Source organism: Ascaphus truei, chromosome 10 (genome assembly GCF_040206685.1).
Source record: "Ascaphus truei isolate aAscTru1 chromosome 10, aAscTru1.hap1, whole genome shotgun sequence".
In the NCBI taxonomy this organism is placed as follows: domain Eukaryota; kingdom Metazoa; phylum Chordata; class Amphibia; order Anura; family Ascaphidae; genus Ascaphus; species Ascaphus truei.
This window is the reverse complement of record NC_134492.1, coordinates 63,968,871-63,988,954: the sequence shown is the minus strand read 5'-3', so window position 1 is coordinate 63,988,954 and position 20,084 is coordinate 63,968,871. Positions and strand designations below refer to the sequence as shown.

At 46.0% G+C, this 20,084-nt stretch overlaps 1 protein-coding gene across 3 annotated transcripts in view; it reads left to right on the top strand.

Annotated features, from left to right (window-relative positions):
• Window positions 1–18,411, top strand: part of LOC142504018 (putative defense protein 3) — a 38,308-nt gene extending 19,897 nt beyond the window's left edge. For 2 of the 3 annotated variants that reach the window (XM_075617117.1, XM_075617119.1), the window contains exons 3-6: window positions 8,485–8,624; window positions 11,884–11,975; window positions 12,146–12,428; window positions 16,305–18,411. In XM_075617117.1, the coding sequence (XP_075473232.1) occupies window positions 8,485–8,624; window positions 11,884–11,975; window positions 12,146–12,428; window positions 16,305–16,370 (581 nt within the window). In that variant the 3' untranslated portion in view covers window positions 16,371–18,411. The remainder of the gene's footprint in view (window positions 1–8,484; window positions 8,625–11,883; window positions 11,976–12,145; window positions 12,429–16,304) is intronic. The other variant, XM_075617120.1, reaches the window with a different exon arrangement.
• Window positions 18,412–20,084: the final 1,673 nt, after the last annotated feature.

Genomic DNA, 20,084 nt, shown 5'->3' with positions numbered 1-20,084 from the left:
GTGGATCTAGAGGGAGAGGAATTCCCATTGTCTCATAGAGCAGCGTCTGGATCCTAACCAAGAACCTCTGAATCTCCGGACATGTCCACCAAATATGGGCCATGTCTCCCTTTTGACCACATCCTCTCCAGCACAGGTCTGGGGTGCCGGGGAATGTGGGGAGCCGAAAAAGGGCTCTAAGTGGGACACAGACTATGGGCTCTATGCACAAAGCGCCGAAAAGTTTTCTACCGGCAAAAAATGCCTTTGGTATGCAGTAAGCGCCGATAATTTGGCCAAATCGGTATTTTTTGTCCCCGATAAAAAATTATCGTCAGGCGGCTGCCGATAAGCCACTTTTCGGCACCTTTCAGCACTTTTTAAAATCGGCTGTATTCTAGGAGCCTCGATCCTGTATTCGGTGCTGATCGGAGCTGATTGGCAGTCCCGAAAAGCCATTTTTTCGGCAAATCGTCCCGCCAACTGAAAGTTGCCGGGTCGGTGGGGAGAAGCATCGGCAAGGGCGACACTTAGAAAAATTCTGGCCTTTTTCCTGCCTGTGACTGATGCCGGGGGTCTCCGGAGCTGATACCAGCACCGGAGCCCCCCGGCATGCATCCGAGGCAGGAAAATTGCATGTACAGCCCACTTCATGACCTTAGCGGCTTACCGCTAAGGCAATGAAGGGGTTAACCCACTGTGCCAGCTTTATTGTGGGTAGCGGGTGTGGGTGAAGGGGGTATTTGGCCCTTGTTGTTTGTTTAGGGCTTGCGGGGGGGTTGCGGGTGCACTTAACCCCTTCACGACCGCAGCAGTTAATACCGCTACGGTTATGAAGGGGTTAAGGCGTCCCGCTACCCACCCGCAAGCCCTAAACAACCACCGTTGGGGCTAATACCCCCTTCACCCACACCCGCTACCCACAATAAAAAAAAATCACACACAACAGCCCCACACTAAATAAAAAAATATATCTAAATTAATAAATAAATAATTAAAATTAAATATTTATATATATATATATATATATATATATATATATATATATATATATATATATATATGGGGAAAGGCGGGGTTGCAGACCTGCCTAAGACATGCAGATGAGCATACAGTTGTATTTACTTTTGCATATTTGCTTTGCTGTGGAGGGTTTTTGTCACTTTTTTTACTCACCATAACTTAACTCAGTATTATGGTTGGCCCATCCTTTAGCTTCTTTGCATACCCAGTTAATCAACCCCACACTGATGAGACCCATTAAGGTCGAAACAGCTGTCTGTGGGTGGTTTTCTGGGTATGGACCTTAACCCTGGCTGTGCTCAAAGCTGTGACCATGCAGCAAGCTTTAGCCTATAGGGAACCATGTTAAAAATGGTTTTTGAAGCAAAAAGTGACACTGTGTGCTCATTTGCATGTCATTTCCCAGAATCCCTTGCTGCAGTGGAAGTGCTGTGTGCTGGGTGATTATGGGGAAAGGCGGGGTTGCAGACCTGCCTAAGACATGCAGATGAGCATACAGTTGAACGTGCTTTTATTTGAACACTTCCCGCACGGCAGGATGCGTGCGGGAAGCATGGAGATGCGGCGCGTTGCGGCGCACTGTGACATCACAGTCACGTGTGCGCCCGGCTTCCCCGGGCTTCCCCGACACCCCTGGAGTTTAAAGTGAGGTAAGCGGGGGTGCGGGGAAGCAGAGGGGCAGAGCAGGAGCCGGGTTCGGGGTCGGGGAGGGGGGGTAAAATGCGCGCGAAGTGGAGGGGGGGTGCGTGTAGGAAACGCGGCGGCGCACGGTCTTGACTGGCGGCAGCCGGAGTAGATCCCGGCATTCCGTCGGCATTAGTTCAAATAAAAGCTGCCACTACTGTATGCAAGCCACTGTTGCTGGTGCTGTGTGAAGGCGGTCGTCGCTCTTCAGCCCCCCTTAACCCTGGTACCCTTTTACCGTCTCTGGAAGAGTCCTGGAACCTTGGGTAGTGGGGATGCTCCATGACTGTTGGTTTCAGGTGCTCTTCTGCTGCATTGTACCTTTCTACGAGGGCCACCAGCTCTGACTGACCCAACGGCGTAGGGCAGAGGGAAGTTTCCTCAAGAACTTGTCCATGACCAACCGTTCCACGATGTGGCTTGCTGAGTTGATCTCGGGTTGCAGCCACTTCCGAGCGAGGTGGATGAGGTCATACATCTGGGATCGGGTGGCTTTATCCAACGTGAAGGACCATGCGTGGAACCTTTGGGCGTGAACGGCCGTGGTTACGCCAAGGCGGGCGAGGATCTCGAACTTCAATTTTGCATAGACATTAGCTTCGGCTGGCTCTAGATCAAAGTAAGCCTTCTGGGGTTTGCCGCTTAAGAAGGGTGCGATTAGACTGGCCCACTCAGCTTCTGGCCAACCCTCTCTCTGTGCCGTGCGTTCAAAAGTGAGAAGGTTTCAACATCATCCGAGGGCCCCATCTTCTGAAGGTAGTGGCTTGCCCTGGTCATTTTCGGGACTGGGGCTGCCTCTGCCAGTGGAGTCTTAATGATAGTCCCTCTCAGGATCTCGAGTTTCTGTTGTAAGCCCTGGGCGAACCATTGTTGTTCCTCTCTCAGCAAGCGGGTTGTCTCTTGCTGGTTTGCATTCGCGTTTTGCAGAGCTGCATTCGTCTGTTGCTGGTTTGCATTAGTCTCTTGCTGGGCTATTAACAGCTGTTGATGGGTTGCATTAGTCTCTTGCTGGGCTTTTAACAGCTGTTGCTGGGTTGTATTCACCTGTTGCTGGATTTCATTCGCGTCTTTCTGGGCAGCGACATTGCGTACCAGCGCACTCACCACGTCGTCCATTTTGTTTGGAGAAAAAAAAACACTTTTTTTTTCTCTTTCTGTAAAGTTCTTTAACCCGCAGACCTTTTAGTGTTCTGCCCGCATTCTCCACCATATGTGACAAACGGCTTACTCCGGGGCTCCGCCGTCTGTCCAGGACTGTTAGAACACGGTCTTTTAGGGTAGGTTAAATGACGAGGCGTAACGTGCTGTTCCTTTAAACAGGCTATGACTGGTTTATTCAGTCCCAGGCACTGAGACTGCCACAGTGCATACAAAAGAAACACAAGCAAAACAAAATCCTGCTCACCTGAGCACTAACTTAACTAAGGTTTCCCTGACTCGGGGTTGGAGTGGCTTTTCCACTTCCAACAACAAAGATAAGGAACTTTGCAGTTTTAGAAAAAGGAGTAGAATGGCTTAACCTGTTTGGGGAGAGGCTTTTCCCCTCTCTGCTTCCAGCAGCCTTCCTGCCTCCAGGCTCTTGGGGAGAGCGAAGAGGAACCAGGAAATCAGTCTTAAATACCTGATTTCTAACTAGCAGGACAGGTGACAGAAATCAGGCAGCAGACAAACTCTGGTCTGGATCCCTCATCCCTCGGTTCCAGCACTTGCCAAACTGTGGGATGGAGTGCATGTATTATGAGGCTGCACTTTCCAGCCTAAACAGGATAGAAACTGTTCAGTATCCTGGAATCCCTCTATATGGAATTTATTACCATCCCCTGGTTTCTGTCACAATATATATATATATATATATATATATATATATATATATATATATATATATATATATATATATATATATATATATATATATATAGTGCATGTAATCACCAGCAAGGTGATAAAAAAGACAGCACTCACCAGGTAAAGTCCAAATAAACTGTATTCAGAGTGTTCACACAAATTCCAACGTTTCGATCCTCTTCAAGGGATCTTTCTCAAGGGTTTTTCATGTTCAACAGAGTTATTTTGCATTTATTAGCAGCTGGATAGCCATTCCTCCACCTGGGAGGGGTTTGGTTAACCCCTTGACTAGTGGTAAGGAATAGCTGTATATGCAACATTGTTACTAGGTTGATGTTTATTGTTTAACCCTTTGTTGCATCAGTGTTTAAGTATATTACATCTTATTCTCTCATATGGACATGTAAATGACTGGTTTCCCTTACATCTCACCACATACATTTATCCAAATATTTTTTTGATCCTATGCAGGAGTTTCATATGTATTTTAATTGATTTGAGCTTTTTCACCTTGTGTTAATTTTGACCTCACAATAAATCATTATTGGTCTTGCATTAACCCATTGAGTGCCCTGTTTGTGGCGTTCATACAGTATCCGCCTTTTGGTACTGTACCTCTTTTTTGGCCTTTAGTTAAGTTTAAATGATCCCTGAATGCTTGTGATGTAAGGGAATGCGTGTGTGTGTGTGTATGTGCGTGTGTGTGTGTGTACGTGTGTAAATCTTAATTAATAAAGCACCCACAGTGTTTACAGCACTTTACAAAAGTTGTATGTAGATTGGGAGTGGTGAAGAAAAAAAATGTGAACTAGCGCTAAAGTGTAATACACAGTGTGATATTAAAAAACTTATAATAAAGGATGGCTGCCCGGTGATACTGCCAGTACTAACAGAATAAATAAAAATAAAGAAAAACCTGGCGCCAAATAGTCAGTGGAATGTCCTGTACTCCTCAAGGGATCCGCACACTTGCTCGACAGACCATGCAAAGAAAAGAACACAAACAAACAAAAATCATAGCGCAACACTGTAGGGTAAGCAGTACTGCACTAATACACACAAACAGTTAAGAATCCTAGCGATTATTAAAATAATTATTTATTAAAAAGAACTATGCCAAGACCGACAATGGCAAATACAAGGAACCGCAGGTCATCCGGAGCACAAAAATTGGAGCCCTACTTACATACAGCAAGGTTTAAGCTCGCATGGTAGGAACAAGTCCTAGGTAGAGATGATCTCCCTGGCGGGTGATGCCTCTGCTCCACTGCGGCTCAGACACCAGTCAGTCCTTACGATGGTAACCGGAACAGCTCCGGCCGTGGGGGCTGGTGTGCGGGGTCCACAGCTCTGCACCGCGTGTAGACACACGCCTCACTTCCTCCTACAGAGCAACAGGAAGTCTCTGCGCGCCCGCGCGCGATAGTGCCCGTTGCCTTAAAGGAACAGCTGGCAGGCTGAAGGGAAAGTTGGGCTCCAAGGCCAAATGTCCTTAAACGTCCAAAGTCAGTCAAATAGTGGCTGTGCCACTAGCCCTAGCACAGCCACTATTTGACTGACTTTGGACGTTTAAGGACATTTGGCCTTGGAGCCCAACTTTCCCTTCAGCCTGCCAGCTGTTCCTTTAAGGCAACGGGCACTATCGCGCGCGGGCGCGCAGAGACTTCCTGTTGCTCTGTAGGAGGAAGTGAGGCGTGTGTCTACACGCGGTGCAGAGCTGTGGACCCCGCACACCAGCCCCCACGGCCGGAGCTGTTCCGGTTACCATCGTAAGGACTGACTGGTGTCTGAGCCGCAGTGGAGCAGAGGCATCACCCGCCAGGGAGATCATCTCTACCTAGGACTTGTTCCTACCATGCGAGCTTAAACCTTGCTGTATGTAAGTAGGGCTCCAATTTTTGTGCTCCGGATGACCTGCGGTTCCTTGTATTTGCCATTGTCGGTCTTGGCATAGTTCTTTTTAATAAATAATTATTTTAATAATCGCTAGGATTCTTAACTGTTTGTGTGTATTAGTGCAGTACTGCTTACCCTACAGTGTTGCGCTATGATTTTTGTTTGTTTGTGTTCTTTTCTTTGCATGGTCTGTCGAGCAAGTGTGCGGATCCCTTGAGGAGTACAGGACATTCCACTGACTATTTGGCGCCAGGTTTTTCTTTATTTTTATGTAGATTGGGAGTGTATAACAATGATGGAGGTAGGTGTTGACATGTAAGAGGGTGTTGCATATCTGTTCATGTGTGTGGCTACTATGTAGTCCCTATTGGTATATAGGGATAGAATAGCATAATACATTTGTATGCGTAAGAGACAGGTGTGTGGCTTCATATAGCGCAGTATTAATAGACATGGCCTTTAGCACTCATGTGACGAGAGTTCTCTTGTGTAGTGGCTCATGAAACTGTGGTCTCGGTTTAGGCCACCGGTGAGTGTCCCGATAAATTTCATAAATTTGTATTCATGCAACTGTCTCTCTTTCGGTGTTCTTAGATTACCTTTGAGTATGGCCACCTTCAGATCGTTCATCTTATGGCCAGAGTCAGAGAAATGTATATACTGTGGGCGCTTTATTAATTAAGATTTACACACATACACACACGAACATGCACATATACACACACATGCATTCCCTTACATCACAAGAATTCAGGGACCATTTAACCCCATAAGTCATAAATCGCAAGCTACACAGGGGAGAGGGAGGCTTCACCAACAGATAATTTCAGTTAAAAAAACAACAGATTTTAAGTGCGCAAAGAAACCCTCTATTGCAATAAGGGAATATAACCCATATATACACCTAAGTGATATAAATATAACACAACCTTGGAAGCTATAAGGTCTGCAGCTGTGGATATAGGAGTGAGAAATCACTCCTAGAACTGAAACAAAAGAAAACAAGCGCAGACGCAAATGGTGAAATAAGTTCAAATCAATTAATATATATTAAAAGGTGTGATATCTGCGTACATCAGTGAAGACAAAAGTAGGCATATCGTGCACTTAGGTTAACATGTTACCCGGCACCACCAGACGCACAGGAACCATAGAACCGCAGCAACCGCCGTGTCACCAGGATGGGTGAGGTAACGCTGATCGTCCGTCGTTTTAGGCCGTCGCTGGCTTAGTCTGGCTCTACGAAGTCTGCAAGAACGTCTTTGCACCGTGCCCGCTGGAACCGCCGTCAGGCTCGTCTCTCCGGAAAGTCCACGTAGTTTTGGGGCCGATTCACGACTTGCCGTAAGGCAATCCTTGCCGCAAAGTGGATTGATGACGTCACAAAAAAGTTCGGAGCAAGTCTCTCTACACCTCAGCAAGGGTATATGGCAGAGATATAACTATAGGGGCTAAATACTAAATACATCCAACGCACGTTTCATAGCATCAGCTACTTCATCAGGGATAATATACAAATATAAAATCACAGGATATATACCATATCGCTGCACAGGATAGGTCAATTAAGCCTCGGTATAAACCAGGTCTAGGTATGTTAGAACTCACATATGTTTGAACAATGAAGGTCCTAATTAGGACACAGGCCTTGAAAAGATTAACCCATCGTGGGCAGCAATAACTTGGAAAAACAACCTACATATTAAACCTTTACTTATAAAATTATCAGCACATGTTAATAAGATTTGTGTGTTCACATGAGTCTCTGCAATAGAACAAACAAAAAATTAGTACATAGTAATTAAAAATAGTAATCAAAATACTTCGAGACAACATATTCACCGCTTATGAGTCATATAGTAACGAAGACAAAGCCAGACTAAGCCAGCCAGTGACGGCCTAAAACGCCGGACGATCAGCGTTACCTCACCCATCCTGGTGACACGGCGGTTGCTGCGGTTCCTGTGCGTCTGGTGGTGCCGGGTAACATGTTAACCTAAGTGCACGATGTGCCTACTTTTGTCTTCACTGATGTACGCAGATATCACACCTTTTAATATATATTAATTGATTTGAACTTACTTCACCATTTGCGTCTGCGCTTGTTTTCTTTTGTTTCAGATAATTCCAGTTGCCTTGTTTCTAAGAAGTATAATTTTTTGGCTTAATCAATTGTAACATCACCTGAAGATGAGATCAGTGTATCTGGAAAGCGCGCACAAATAAAGGCAGTTTGTTGGCCACAGAACTGTATCAACTATTTGTTTTTGATTATTAAGCTCGGTAAACACGGTACAGAGATATATATATATATATATGAATGAAAAAAGTCAGGACTCATTTTAGGGTTTGGACATTGGACTTTGATTTTGTTATGTTATGTATATAAGTGTTCATTATAGTATATTATTGTTAATAGGTAATTAATTATTTTTTATTAGGGTGTTTTAGTATCATTTATTGTTATTTGCATTTATATTTGTATACCTTTTGGCGCTACTTTCTTTTCCTTTTATTTATATATATATATATATATATATATTTATATATATATATATATATATATATATATATATATATATATATATATATACAGTATATATATATCCCAAGATGCCACTGCACTCACCAAGAATAAAAGCTATACATTTGATCCATCAAAATACAGTATTACAGACTGTGACGTTTCCAGCCTACATACTGTAGCTCTTTGTCAAATATACAGTAGGCTTGAGAAATCACAGTTTTTAACTTTGTAGTATGTTGATGCAATAAATGTATATCTTTTATACTGTACATGGTGACTGCAGTGGCTTATTGGACTTCATGGATTATTTTAGGACCGGATAGATATTCCTGGTCTATCCACTGCATCCCAGACAGATAAGTGTTTTTATCTTTCCTTTATATCTTTATTGAGGGCCCTCTCTCTGTCCCACTTTGCAGTGACTAAGTGCTATCTCAGGAGCTGTCCAGCATATGGGACACACTGTGTAAGGTCTGGGTATATACTGGTGCACATATTCTCTCTCTCTCTCTCTCTGTCCCACGCTGCAGTGACTCTCAGTAGTAACCCAGGAGCTGTCCAGTTTAAAGGTTTCCTGATCCAGGCTCGTGCTGGCAGCAGTAACACCCCTCTGGGCTCCTTCCAGATCAGCGGCTCAGACGCACAGATCCTGACGTGTAGCACTCTGCCGGTGAGTCTCCATCATTTTGTTATCACATTTCTGGAGGGCTCAGGACAGGTTTATGTAATAGAGAAATGTATTGGGGATAAAGTATTCAGGGTTTAGGAGTACTCACGGTATAGTAATCCTGCCACGGCTGCATAGAGGATCACGTAGCCAGGAAGGGAACTTGTACTATATGTATGAAGGATCCAGCTGAGTAGCAGGTAGGAAGAAAGCACAGCTCTGTGATGAAAAAACAGGGTCCAAAGGATTTAATTGTTGGTTAAAAACAGATTTATTGATGGACAACAGCATGGTAGCCAGTATGAACTAACTACTGTAATGTGTTTCACGCACTAAGGCTCTTTATCAACCAGTACTCTAGGGCTCACCAGGCAGGAGTATCTGTACCAGGTCATGTATCAGGTCCTCCACCGGAAGTCACGGCGCAAAACCCTGGCCACAGCAATCAGCACGGAGCAAGCGACCCCCCCTGGTGGAGCGTCACAGTACAACTACATTAATCTATAATCTAACATTTACATATTGTATACAGTATAACATATTACAAAAGACTGAGAGAAAATTGTGAGAATGATGACCCGGAGAATGATGGACAGCTTATCTGCAAAGAATAAATCTATATCTATAAAAATTAAAATGTTGTTTGTTTGCTGTGTTTATGGGCAATCTGATTGGTCCATTGGTCTGTCACTCACCCTCTGGCCAATCTGATTGGTCTGTGGCCCGGCCCTGCCCCCGCATGCCTCTCATTGGCCTGCGTGGTTCGCTGACCTCACAAACCCAACTGCCACACTCAGAACAATCACTGCCTCACCGCCTGCTCTCACCTCCTCTGCGGATTAGACACCACCTCAGGTAATGTGTGCTGCCACGTGCCCCCCAACCAACACCACCCCACCCCCCCACCTTCACCAACACCGCCCGGTGCAGTCACCTGCCAGCACACCATACACCGTCTGGTAACACCCCCCCCCTCACGCACACCCTCCGCTGCTGACACCCAAATGCCACCCCTACCCCACTAACAACTGCCACCACCACCACCCCCTCATCCCTACTGTACACCCTCCGGTGCCACCGCTACTTACATTCTCTCACCCGCAGCTCACCTCCCCACCGGCACCCCCCCACCAACCCCCCTCACCCGCAGCTCTCACCACCTGCGGGCCCCGTTTTCTCTCCCCTCAGTGGGGACGCCGGGAGTGCCGGGGAGGGGGGTGGAAGGAGCGCACGCCGCTTCTCCTCACCGCCCGCGGGCCACGTTCTCTCTCCCCTCAGCGGGGACTGCCGGGAGTGCTGGGGAGGGGTGGAGAGGGGGGGGGGGGGAAACACGCGCAGGGGACAAGGGGGGGGGGAGAGAAACACCGCCAGGGATGAAGGGGCGGGGGTGGGAAACAAGCACCGGGGACAGGGGGGGGGGACCGATCGCCTGGGATGGGGGGGACTCACCCCCACCACCCAAGTTTCACACACCCCCACCCAAGTTTCACAAACCCCCACCCAATATTCACTCCCCCATCCAGGATTCAACACCCCACCCAGGATTCACACCCCCCTACCCACCCAAGATTCACCCCAGAGATTCACACCCAATTATTCACACCCCCCACCCACCCACCCAAGATTCACACCCCCCACCCACAAACCCACCCAAGATTCACCACCCCCCACCCACCCAAGATTCACCCCCTCACAAACAATTGTTATGGATTCACATCCCGGGCAACGCCAGGTCTCTCAGCTAGTATTTTATAAAGGGCACATCCAACGAAATTTCACTCATCCAAACAAGCCTGGCATTATTATAAATAACCTAATAATAATAACATTCTAGCTCATACATTATCCACCACTACCTATACTACTACTGTAGGTATAAGCGAAGAGCATTTTCTGGGTGACATATGTATTGGTTAAGCACATATTTTTGAATATTTCTGTTTTCCCGCATGTGCGCGTGTCTGGGGGCGCGCAGACGGCTGATGTTGGGATCCGTGTGTAGGAAGTTTTACTGTGGCCAGATGTTTTCTGTGCTTGTATGTGGTTGTCTCAGACCTCAAGGGATAACACCGCGCCAACACCACTGAGGCTGCTGCCCCAGTACGTTCTACAGCGCACGCCTCGGTTTGCGCTGCACGAACAAGTACCGCCCCTCAATGGGCTGGGCCCAGTATGTACCTTTGCGTGCATTTGGGAGACACGCTGTGCAACCAGTTTTTTAAAAGATAGCAAAATTGTATTTAGAACTTGGTGGCCCTCCATGGCGGTTTGACCGATGAGGGCGAACCATCCCGTGAGATCATGGCCACACCCCTGCAAAACTCCCTCCATGCCCCCCCGTCGCAATCTCCTGCATCTGCCACATACCACAGCTCACAGTGAAGCGCTGTGCACGTGCCACCACCCCCCCGGGCATGCGTGCTACAGTGTTGACAGTCCTGATGGCTCCCGACGCGCATGCGCACATAGACTCTTATATTTCTGTATGTGTGCGGTGCGAGCAGACGCGATATGCTATGTGTGTCTACTGTAGGTGGCTGTAATTTTGCGACATGTTTTGTTTGCCCTCATGTGCACGTGCCAGAACTCATGCGCTAACACTACTGACAGACAGCATTAGTAAGAACACCACTGACAGACAGCATTAGTAAGAACACCACTGACAGACAGCATTAGTAAGAACACCACTGACAGCATTCATAACAACTAGAGGCCACGGCCACTATTGCAGCACAACTCTGCACATGCGCAGTGTGCTCCTTCCTTTTCAAAGTAAGCCACAACTGAATTCATTTCACCATATGAGATTTTAGAATGAGCCACTGTCAGCTTGGAAGTTTCACTTCAAAAAGGGTTTATTCAAGTAGGAACGACGTTTCGGACTTGACAAAAGTCCCAGAGTTACCAAAAAGTCGATCCTGCTGGAATAAACACCTTGTTCTTCACCAAATAACATTGGAGTGCCCAGATTCTTCTTCCATTCGAGGGAAAGTAGATATTGGGCAGCTTTATATTACAAGCTTCCTGGGTTTGGGGATCCGCCAGTAGACTTTTGAGACACCTGTGGAAGACGAGCACGAGCTGAAAGGTTCATGTGTGAAATCAGAAGGATGACCAAACACCTTTGTTTCAATCCATCTAATTTTTCTGTAAGTCCTGAGGACGCATAGAGACAAAGGGATGAATCAAGACCACACCGGATCATCAGTACGGATATATTGTATTACTGCCTTCAAACTAAATGTCTCTTCTATTCCCACAGAGCGCAGTGAGTCATACGTCTGCCAGCAGCAAAGCAAGTGTGCAGGTGACGTGGGTAGCACCAAGCACCAACATCCCAGATATTCAGTTCAGGTAAATCCCTGGCACAGTGCCCCCTTCTGACATCCGAGAGAATCACTAATCGAGAAGATATTGCTACTTATACTAACTCTAAAAACCTGCTGTCCAAACATTTCACTGTCTGAGAATGTGCAGCTTGTGACCCGACCAAAACATGATCTCATTAATCTGTCTGTTATCAGGGCCACGGTTGTGCAAGTAAAAACGATCTACTGGAATACTGTTCTTGGTCCAAAACTCACATACATCAAAGTACCTGCCAGCACCAACGCAACAGCGGCGTCCGGTGCAACAATGACGTCCGGGACCACAGCAGCGTCCAACACAACAGTGGCATCCGGGGCAACAGCGACGTCCAAGGCAACAGCGGCGTCTGGGGCAACAGCGACGTCCAAGGCAACAGTGGCATCCGGGGCAACTTCGGCTTTAGGTGGACATGGTAAACACAGCGGATTCCGACTCTTTGTAAGTAGGATAATGTATATTTTCCTTTCATATTATAATGCAAATATATTATTGCTTAGCCCTGTCCAATTAGAAGGATAGCCAAGAGGGGTCAAACAGAGGACATCTAGACCCTCGGACCCTTCTCCCTTCCCCTCCTGTTTGAGGTAGAAGGTAATTAGTCTGGGCAGGTACCTGGGCAGAATACCTGTTCAACACACAGAGCACGAAATACTCGCTGAACCCTGGGTAAGTACAGGTAGCTGCACTAGGGGTAAAACGTTCATACAAACCACCAAGAAAACACCTCAGGAGAGAGATGATTTCAAACCCCAATAACGTGCTCTCATAGTGCTGCAGTCTGCTGGTTACAAAGTGCTGGGATAGTAACATAGGATGAGAGAGGTAGATGCAGAGTCAACGTGAGGAGGAGGCCAGACATCTCTGCATGGACAACCTGAAGTTACAGGTCAGTAAAGAATAGCACCCGTACGGGGTGTGGCAGGGGGGGGGAGGGAGATATGAAGTGATACTGATCCTGGGTAAATTCTATGTACAATATATTTCACTCATCCAGAATGTTGATGAGTGACAATTACTAATAGAAAAGAGACAACTGTATTGATACAATAAATAAAATAATTCAGCATGGAACTATAGAAGTGGCCATGTACAGTAATACAGGGCAACAGAAGAAAAACATCCTAGAGTCGTCAAAAGGTTTCCTTGCCCCCAGGGCAGGAGCAGCTGCAGCTTGGAGAGCTGCCACAGCTCAATGTGTTGGGATTACATTCACTAGAGATACATTTGGTGAGCACCAGGAAGTAAGATACAGGTGCTTGCTCAGTCGAGCGGAGATAACTGGATACTCGTGACAACAGAATCCAGACACAGTAATCTGGATTACAGAGGCAGCATGGAACCGTAACAATTCTAATCATACACCAAAACTGATACCCTGTGATTAACTTAAGGGCATAGAAAATCTGATTTATGAGGAGAGGCTACAGTAGCTAATTTAGATTTATTTACATTAGAACAGATGCATCTAAGAGGGGATATGATAACTATATACAAATATATTCTGGGTCAATACAAGGAGCTTTCAAAATAACTATTCATCCCTATGGCAGTACAAACGACACGGGATCATCCCTTAAGGGTGGAGGAAAGGAGATTTCATCAGCAACCAAGGAAAGGTTTCTTTACAGTAAGTTAATACTGTAAGTAAACATGGGAAGAATGTTGATCCAGGGAGTAATCTGAGATATCATTGGATAATGTGTCACTGGGGTTTTGTGTTTGCCTTCCTCTGAATCAATATACTGTAAGTACGGATATAGGATACAGTATCTGTCATGTGAATCTTAGCATAGGTTAAATTTGATGGACATTTGTCTTTTTTCAACCTCATCTACTATGTGACTATGCGACTATGTAACTATTTAACATTGCGGTAATAACGATTGTAATTTTTTTCCTGGGTACGATATTAACTCAACTTCAACGGAGATTCATGTATCTGTCCTTAATATCTCCCACCACCACACCCAGTACTAGGTGTGTAATATTCTTCACTTACCTATAAATTCAAGTTCTCATACAGAATACCTGTTACCTAATCTCAGAGGTGGGAGGGAAGCTGGCCGTGATTGGCTGAATTTGGGTGGGAAATTGAGGCGTGGGGGTACAACAGGAACTCTGGGATAGTCCCTTCCCTAAGCCAGGAGGGATCTGACAGCATGATTATTATCACGGTAGACCAGAACTTCTAATACCAAATTACCCGGATCCTTTGATTGAGCAAAGCAAGAGATAAAATAAATTGTAATTTATTTACAGAATGAACATACAGTACACAGCTTAGTTTAAAAAAAAACTTGAAATACACTTACTGGGACGGGGTAAAATGAAATCTTCTATTCCCGGAATGAAATCTTTAGAAATAGCGTCTCTAGAAACAATTTCCCAGGAGCGGGAGTTTTGCGCAACAGAGCCAAAAACAGTCTATGGATAGTGAACCTCTCGCAAAAACTGTTTCTCCTCCGAAGCTGCTTACTTCATTCTACCACCGTAGAATTGGTTCTGGATTCCTTAGTTGTTATGAACTCTTGATTTGAGTTACGATGGTATAAAGTTTAAAATCCAGCTTAGATGAATCTCACTCCTGATCGGCTGCAGGGATTCTTAAGCAGTACAAATCCCTATCTGTAACCTCTGCAGCCAATCTCGTTCGTGGGAATAGCATTCCCACCTATCCCATAGTTGCCCATATTTGGCAAAACCTGGCAGATGGCTTCTTAGTTTGCTAAAGGCATGCGCGAACCCCGCACCTCTGCCGCTTAGCATACCAGAGTCACCCCCCTTACCTGGCGACATTTTGTCTGGGCTGGCCGGACATCTGGGCAATTTGCCCGGACATTTGCTAAGATGGGGATACTTGAATTACCCCTCCCCACTTCACACTTTTAGTCAGCTAATGCTTTCAACTACAGACTTTTCCAGACACCGGGAAACCGAACCAGCGGGGTGGCTAAGAAGTCCTAGTTACGTATGCATTGCTCACCTCTCAGGAATTTCCTGATATACATTTCTAAAGTACCGCAATTACAACTTGAGTGTTTCCCTCTGTTCCGGCCATCTGAATGAAAATCCCCTTACGCCTATAATGTTGGAACAATTAAAATAGGGGGACTTTCATTCATCAATTTTTATAAAACGTTCTAAAAGTTGCGTTATAACCTTTTTCATGATTTTACTCCCCCAGCGCTCACAGCAAATCTCAGCGCGCTAGGACCTGCCTAGAAGAAGTTAGCTAAACATCGAGCACTGTGCTGTGGGCTGCTGGGTTTTAAAACCATTTTTCCTTTGCGCGGTTACAGGGAAACACTGCTATTGAAATACATTTTGCAGAAGAAATAACATTATTCTAGCCACCTTATACCTGGTGGGAAACACACATTTTTATTAAAAGCACAGTGTTGCAGCCATTACTGGGTTGCCGAGCTGACAGCCTACAGTACAATCCCCAATAAGGCTCAGGGGCACCCAGCTGGGCATAATACCTTTATTTATTGGCTTGGGTACCCCTTCACCATCACAATTATCTTCCCATCCTCGCTTTCATTTTCCTGTGTTCAACAGACAGTCATTATAAGGCTGGTTTTGGATGCCATGTTTGTACGCTTGTCATCTTGTTATTTTACTGTATATAACCTATGGCTTGTCACAGTATGCCTGGAGTCCCTGTCTAAGATAATGGTTTGGGTGTAGGTTACTTGGTCCCCTGTTGGAGGCGGGTTGTAAGTAGTAGAGGAAATAGACCTTGAGGCAGTTCCTGATGCTGCTTAAATCTGTTGATGGACATTACATATTTATAGCCTCTTGGTTTAAGACAAGAGGTAGGGTTTGGGTATGTTTGGCAGGGTCCAGATTTTTATGTTAATAATGGTATGTGTTTGTATGGTTAATATATGCTTTGGCCTTTATCTTCATCCGGGTTCAGTGTCCAGTTTTTTTTAGAGTCTCGGGGGGTCAGATACAGGAAAAGCAGGGACATCAAGTCAAAGTTACGCAGGTGCTCGTACTCACAGTTCTTCTACAAGATGGCGCCTCTACTACACGGCTACTATTTTCTGTTAAGGTTACTCTTGTAAAGGAGGAGTCCCGTGTAGCATTGTATTGTATTACTATCCCCACCAGCAACATTTTCTGTGCAGCGTTCTAGTTCCTGAATTGCTAATGGATAAATGGAGATTTGTTGCAGGTTGTGATACCTTTTAATGGACAGCCAGGTCTCTTCATCGAATGTATTGCCGACCAACTTCATTGTGAGCATTTCTATACTATACTGGAACTTTCACTGCATAGAATTGACTTTTCCTGCTTGTCTTTCAGGCTCCTTCCCTCTATGAGCTCACATTCTACGCCATGATTGTAGTGGCCGCCCTCCTCAGAGTCTGAAGATAACCTCGTTCTCAGTGACTGAGACAGGTTCCAAGGATGAAGACTCCATGCATTATGGACAATAGTATATAACTATCATATTATGGACCATATTTACTAAGCCCCGTTATTCCATAAGACACCTTCTGTTCTGGAGCACACTATACATTCTCCTAACTGGGTCGTATTTAGTAAGTTGGATAGAGTAATGTAAATATGGCCCTATATATATATATATATATATATTATGCTTCACGTATTTAAGTAATAATCCCAGAAGAACAGGGTTTTACTGGCCAATAATGCCCTGGCTGGAAGAATTTAAGGCCCGAGGCTTAAAAGGGGATTATTACTATTCTAGGCTAAATTTAGGCATATTTTTAATTTTTCATAAAAAAGATAAATTGTTGTAGTCATATTGATTGTTATTAGCATGATTGTCTACATTCTTATGCTTTTACTGCTAGCTTATTCAAATGAAATTGGACATACACACAGCCCCCTTTATACACACATACACACACACCCACACACACACACAAACACACACTCTGTAACCCCCGCTCTATATACAAAAACACACTGCAGTCCCCCTACACACTGTGCAGCCCCCCTCATCTACACCCACAAAAAACACTGCAGCCCTCCTCCACCCTCTACACTCACAAAACACACACAGCAAGCCCCCCTCTACACCCACAAAAACACAAAACACAGAAACACTGCAGATACACACACACAGACACACACCAAAACACACTCTGCAGCCCTCCTCCACAATCTACACCCACTGACACACACACACACACACACACACACTGCAGCCCCCCTCTACACCCACTAACACACTGCAGACACAAACACCAACAAAACAGCCTGCTGCTCCCTCTACATCCATAAAACACACAGCAGCAGTCCCCCTCTCTACACCCACTGCAGCCCCATGTAAACCCACTGCAGACACGCACACAAAACAATCTGCACCCCTCCTCCACCCACAAAACACACACTGCAGCCCCCTCTACACCCACAAAACACACACTGCAGACACACACAAACCAACAGACTGCCCGCTCTACGTCCACAAAATACACACTACAGACACACACAAACCAACAGGCTGCCAGCTCTACTTCCACAAAACACACACACAACACTCTGCACCGCTCCTCCACCCACAAAATACACACTGCAGTCCCCCCTCTGCACCTACAAAACACACACTGCAGAGATACTCAAATCAACAAAACAGACTTTGCCACCTCTACATCCACAAAACAAACCAGCAGCCCCCTACCTACACCCACTGCAGCCCCCTGTAAACCCATACACTGCAGACACACACACACCAACAAAACACTCTGCACCCCTCCTCCACCCACAAAACACTCAATGAAGACACACACTGCAAACCCCTCTACACCAACAAAACGCACCCCAACAAGACTCTGCTGCCCCCTCTACACCCACAAAACACACACCAACAGAAGACACACACACTAATAAAACACTCTGCTGCCCCCCTTTACACACAAAACACACACACAGACACACAAACCTTTCCCTCACTCTCCTGTGCGGAGCTCTCTGCAGGCAAGGTGGGGGAGGAGTCAGTGCCTTCTGTCCAATTACCTCCCCTGTCTATGAGCAAATTTCACTCTTTGTGAATGAGAACTGAAAGTTGATTGGCTGAAAAACTTGGCAAGCTGACAAAAATTCCGAGCCATAACTGATTTGATAATGCCCGGAATTTTAACCAATCAGAGAGCAGGGATTTCAATAATGCCCGGAATTTGCCCGATTTAGCCTATAATACATATTATAGGTACCTTTATTGTAGATTGATGACGAGAATCAGAGCCAATTATAAAGATGACATCACATTCGGTAACACATCACACTTTATTAATGTGGGGTCGGGTGTTTATTTTGGATTAGTCATGAAAGATTTCTATTGATGAATGATTAATCTTAGGATCACGCTGCTTGTGGTCCCAGAGCTCCTGGCACCAGAAAAAAAGTGATTGGGACAGATTGAAATAAAATGTATTTTAGAAAACATCCGACTTGCTTCTTTATTGTATGTGAGGAATGGACGGTCCGGAGGAATGAGCCATTTGGAATGGGTCTCACCGCGACCAAGATCCCACCGATGTGTAACCGCAAGGGGACCCTCTGCCGCATCCGCTCCGCCACTGGCCCCTCTGCCGCCGGCCGCTTCTACAGGAAGGATAGGGGGTTAACTTTAGGGGTTTGAATGGGTAGAGGGATAACTTAAGGGGTTTTAGTGGTTAAAGTAGGGGGATAACTTTTGGGGTTTTAGAGGTTAGGGGTTAAACTTTTGGGGTTTTAGCGGGTAAGGGGAAAACTTTAGGGATTTAGTGGTTAGGGTAGGGGGATAACTTTAGGGGTTTTAGCATTTATGGTAGGGGGTTCACTTTAGTGGTTTCAGCGGCTAGGTTAGGGGGATAACTTAAGGGGTTTAGTGGGAATTGTAGGGGTTAACTTTAGGAGTTTATTGGTTAGGGTAGGAGGTTAACTTGATGGGTTTGGTGGTTTAGATTAGGGGGATAACTTTAGGGGTTTTAGCGGTTAGGTTAGGAGGGATTTAGGGTAACGGGTAGCGTAAGTATTGGGGGGTTAAGATAAGAGTTTTTAGGATAAAGGCTAACGTTAGTGACTTACATTTGCGGCAAAGTGGCTTGTGGCTGAGTGACCCTGCGTATTCATAGTATGGAGAACTATACATGTGGTATGTGTGACCATATTCAAAGAATGGAGAACTGTGCATGTGGTATGTGTGACCGTATTCATAGAATGGAGAACTGTACATGTGGTATTGTAACGCTCGCGCTGCCCACAAACAAGACAAGATACTGAGGTGGGAAGGTATTACACCACACACCCACAGCAGCGGAGGCATGTCTGGGAGGCGGATAGTCTAGCGTTGCCGGGTCTGGGTTGGAGAGTGTAGAATATGCGGTATACTTGCCGGGTCCTTGGATTGGAGAGGGCAGGATAGTAGTGGTCCATAAACCGTGGTCTGGGATTGTAGAGAGTAGGGTAATCCGAGTCCGTATGCCGTGTTCAAGGGTAGGAGAGATCGCCGTAGTCGAGGGAATGCCAAAGTCCAAGATAAAGAAGAGTTCACTAACAAGCCGATTCGGTACACAAGAGGTTAACTGCAAGACAAAACTTAGAGCAAAGCACAACAGAAGTGAGCGTCTCGAGGCTACATAGGATTATGCCGAGCAAAGCATGAGAGCAACCAGGAAGTTTTTAAAGGCAGGACTAGCCAATGAGGGCAGGGGGCGGAGCGTTGGTGCGGCCCCAGCGGAGGCTGCAGGAGACAAGGCAGGAATCGAACTATTTGCCACGCAGCTGGGGATTGTTGCACATCATCTCGTGTGCGCGCCGCGCGGGAGAGATGCGTGACGCGTGTGGGGGGCGGGGCCAGGTTCCGTGCGGCAACTAGAAGAGCTGCGGGTGCGCACGCGCTTTGTAATGAGAGAGGGGGTGCGCGCATGGGCAGGAACAGTGGCCACAGCGGCAGCAGCAGGTAAGGAGAGAACACGTCGCAAAGGACGTGTTCTCCGATTCCTTACAGTTGTAGCCCATCTACCGCTGCCCCTAAGTGAGATAGGGGTTGGTATGCCTGTTCCGGTTACGCTGTGTGGTGGTTAATACCTGTAGGTAACAGGAGGGCTGAGCGCTCCACGGCGGTGTGGGGAG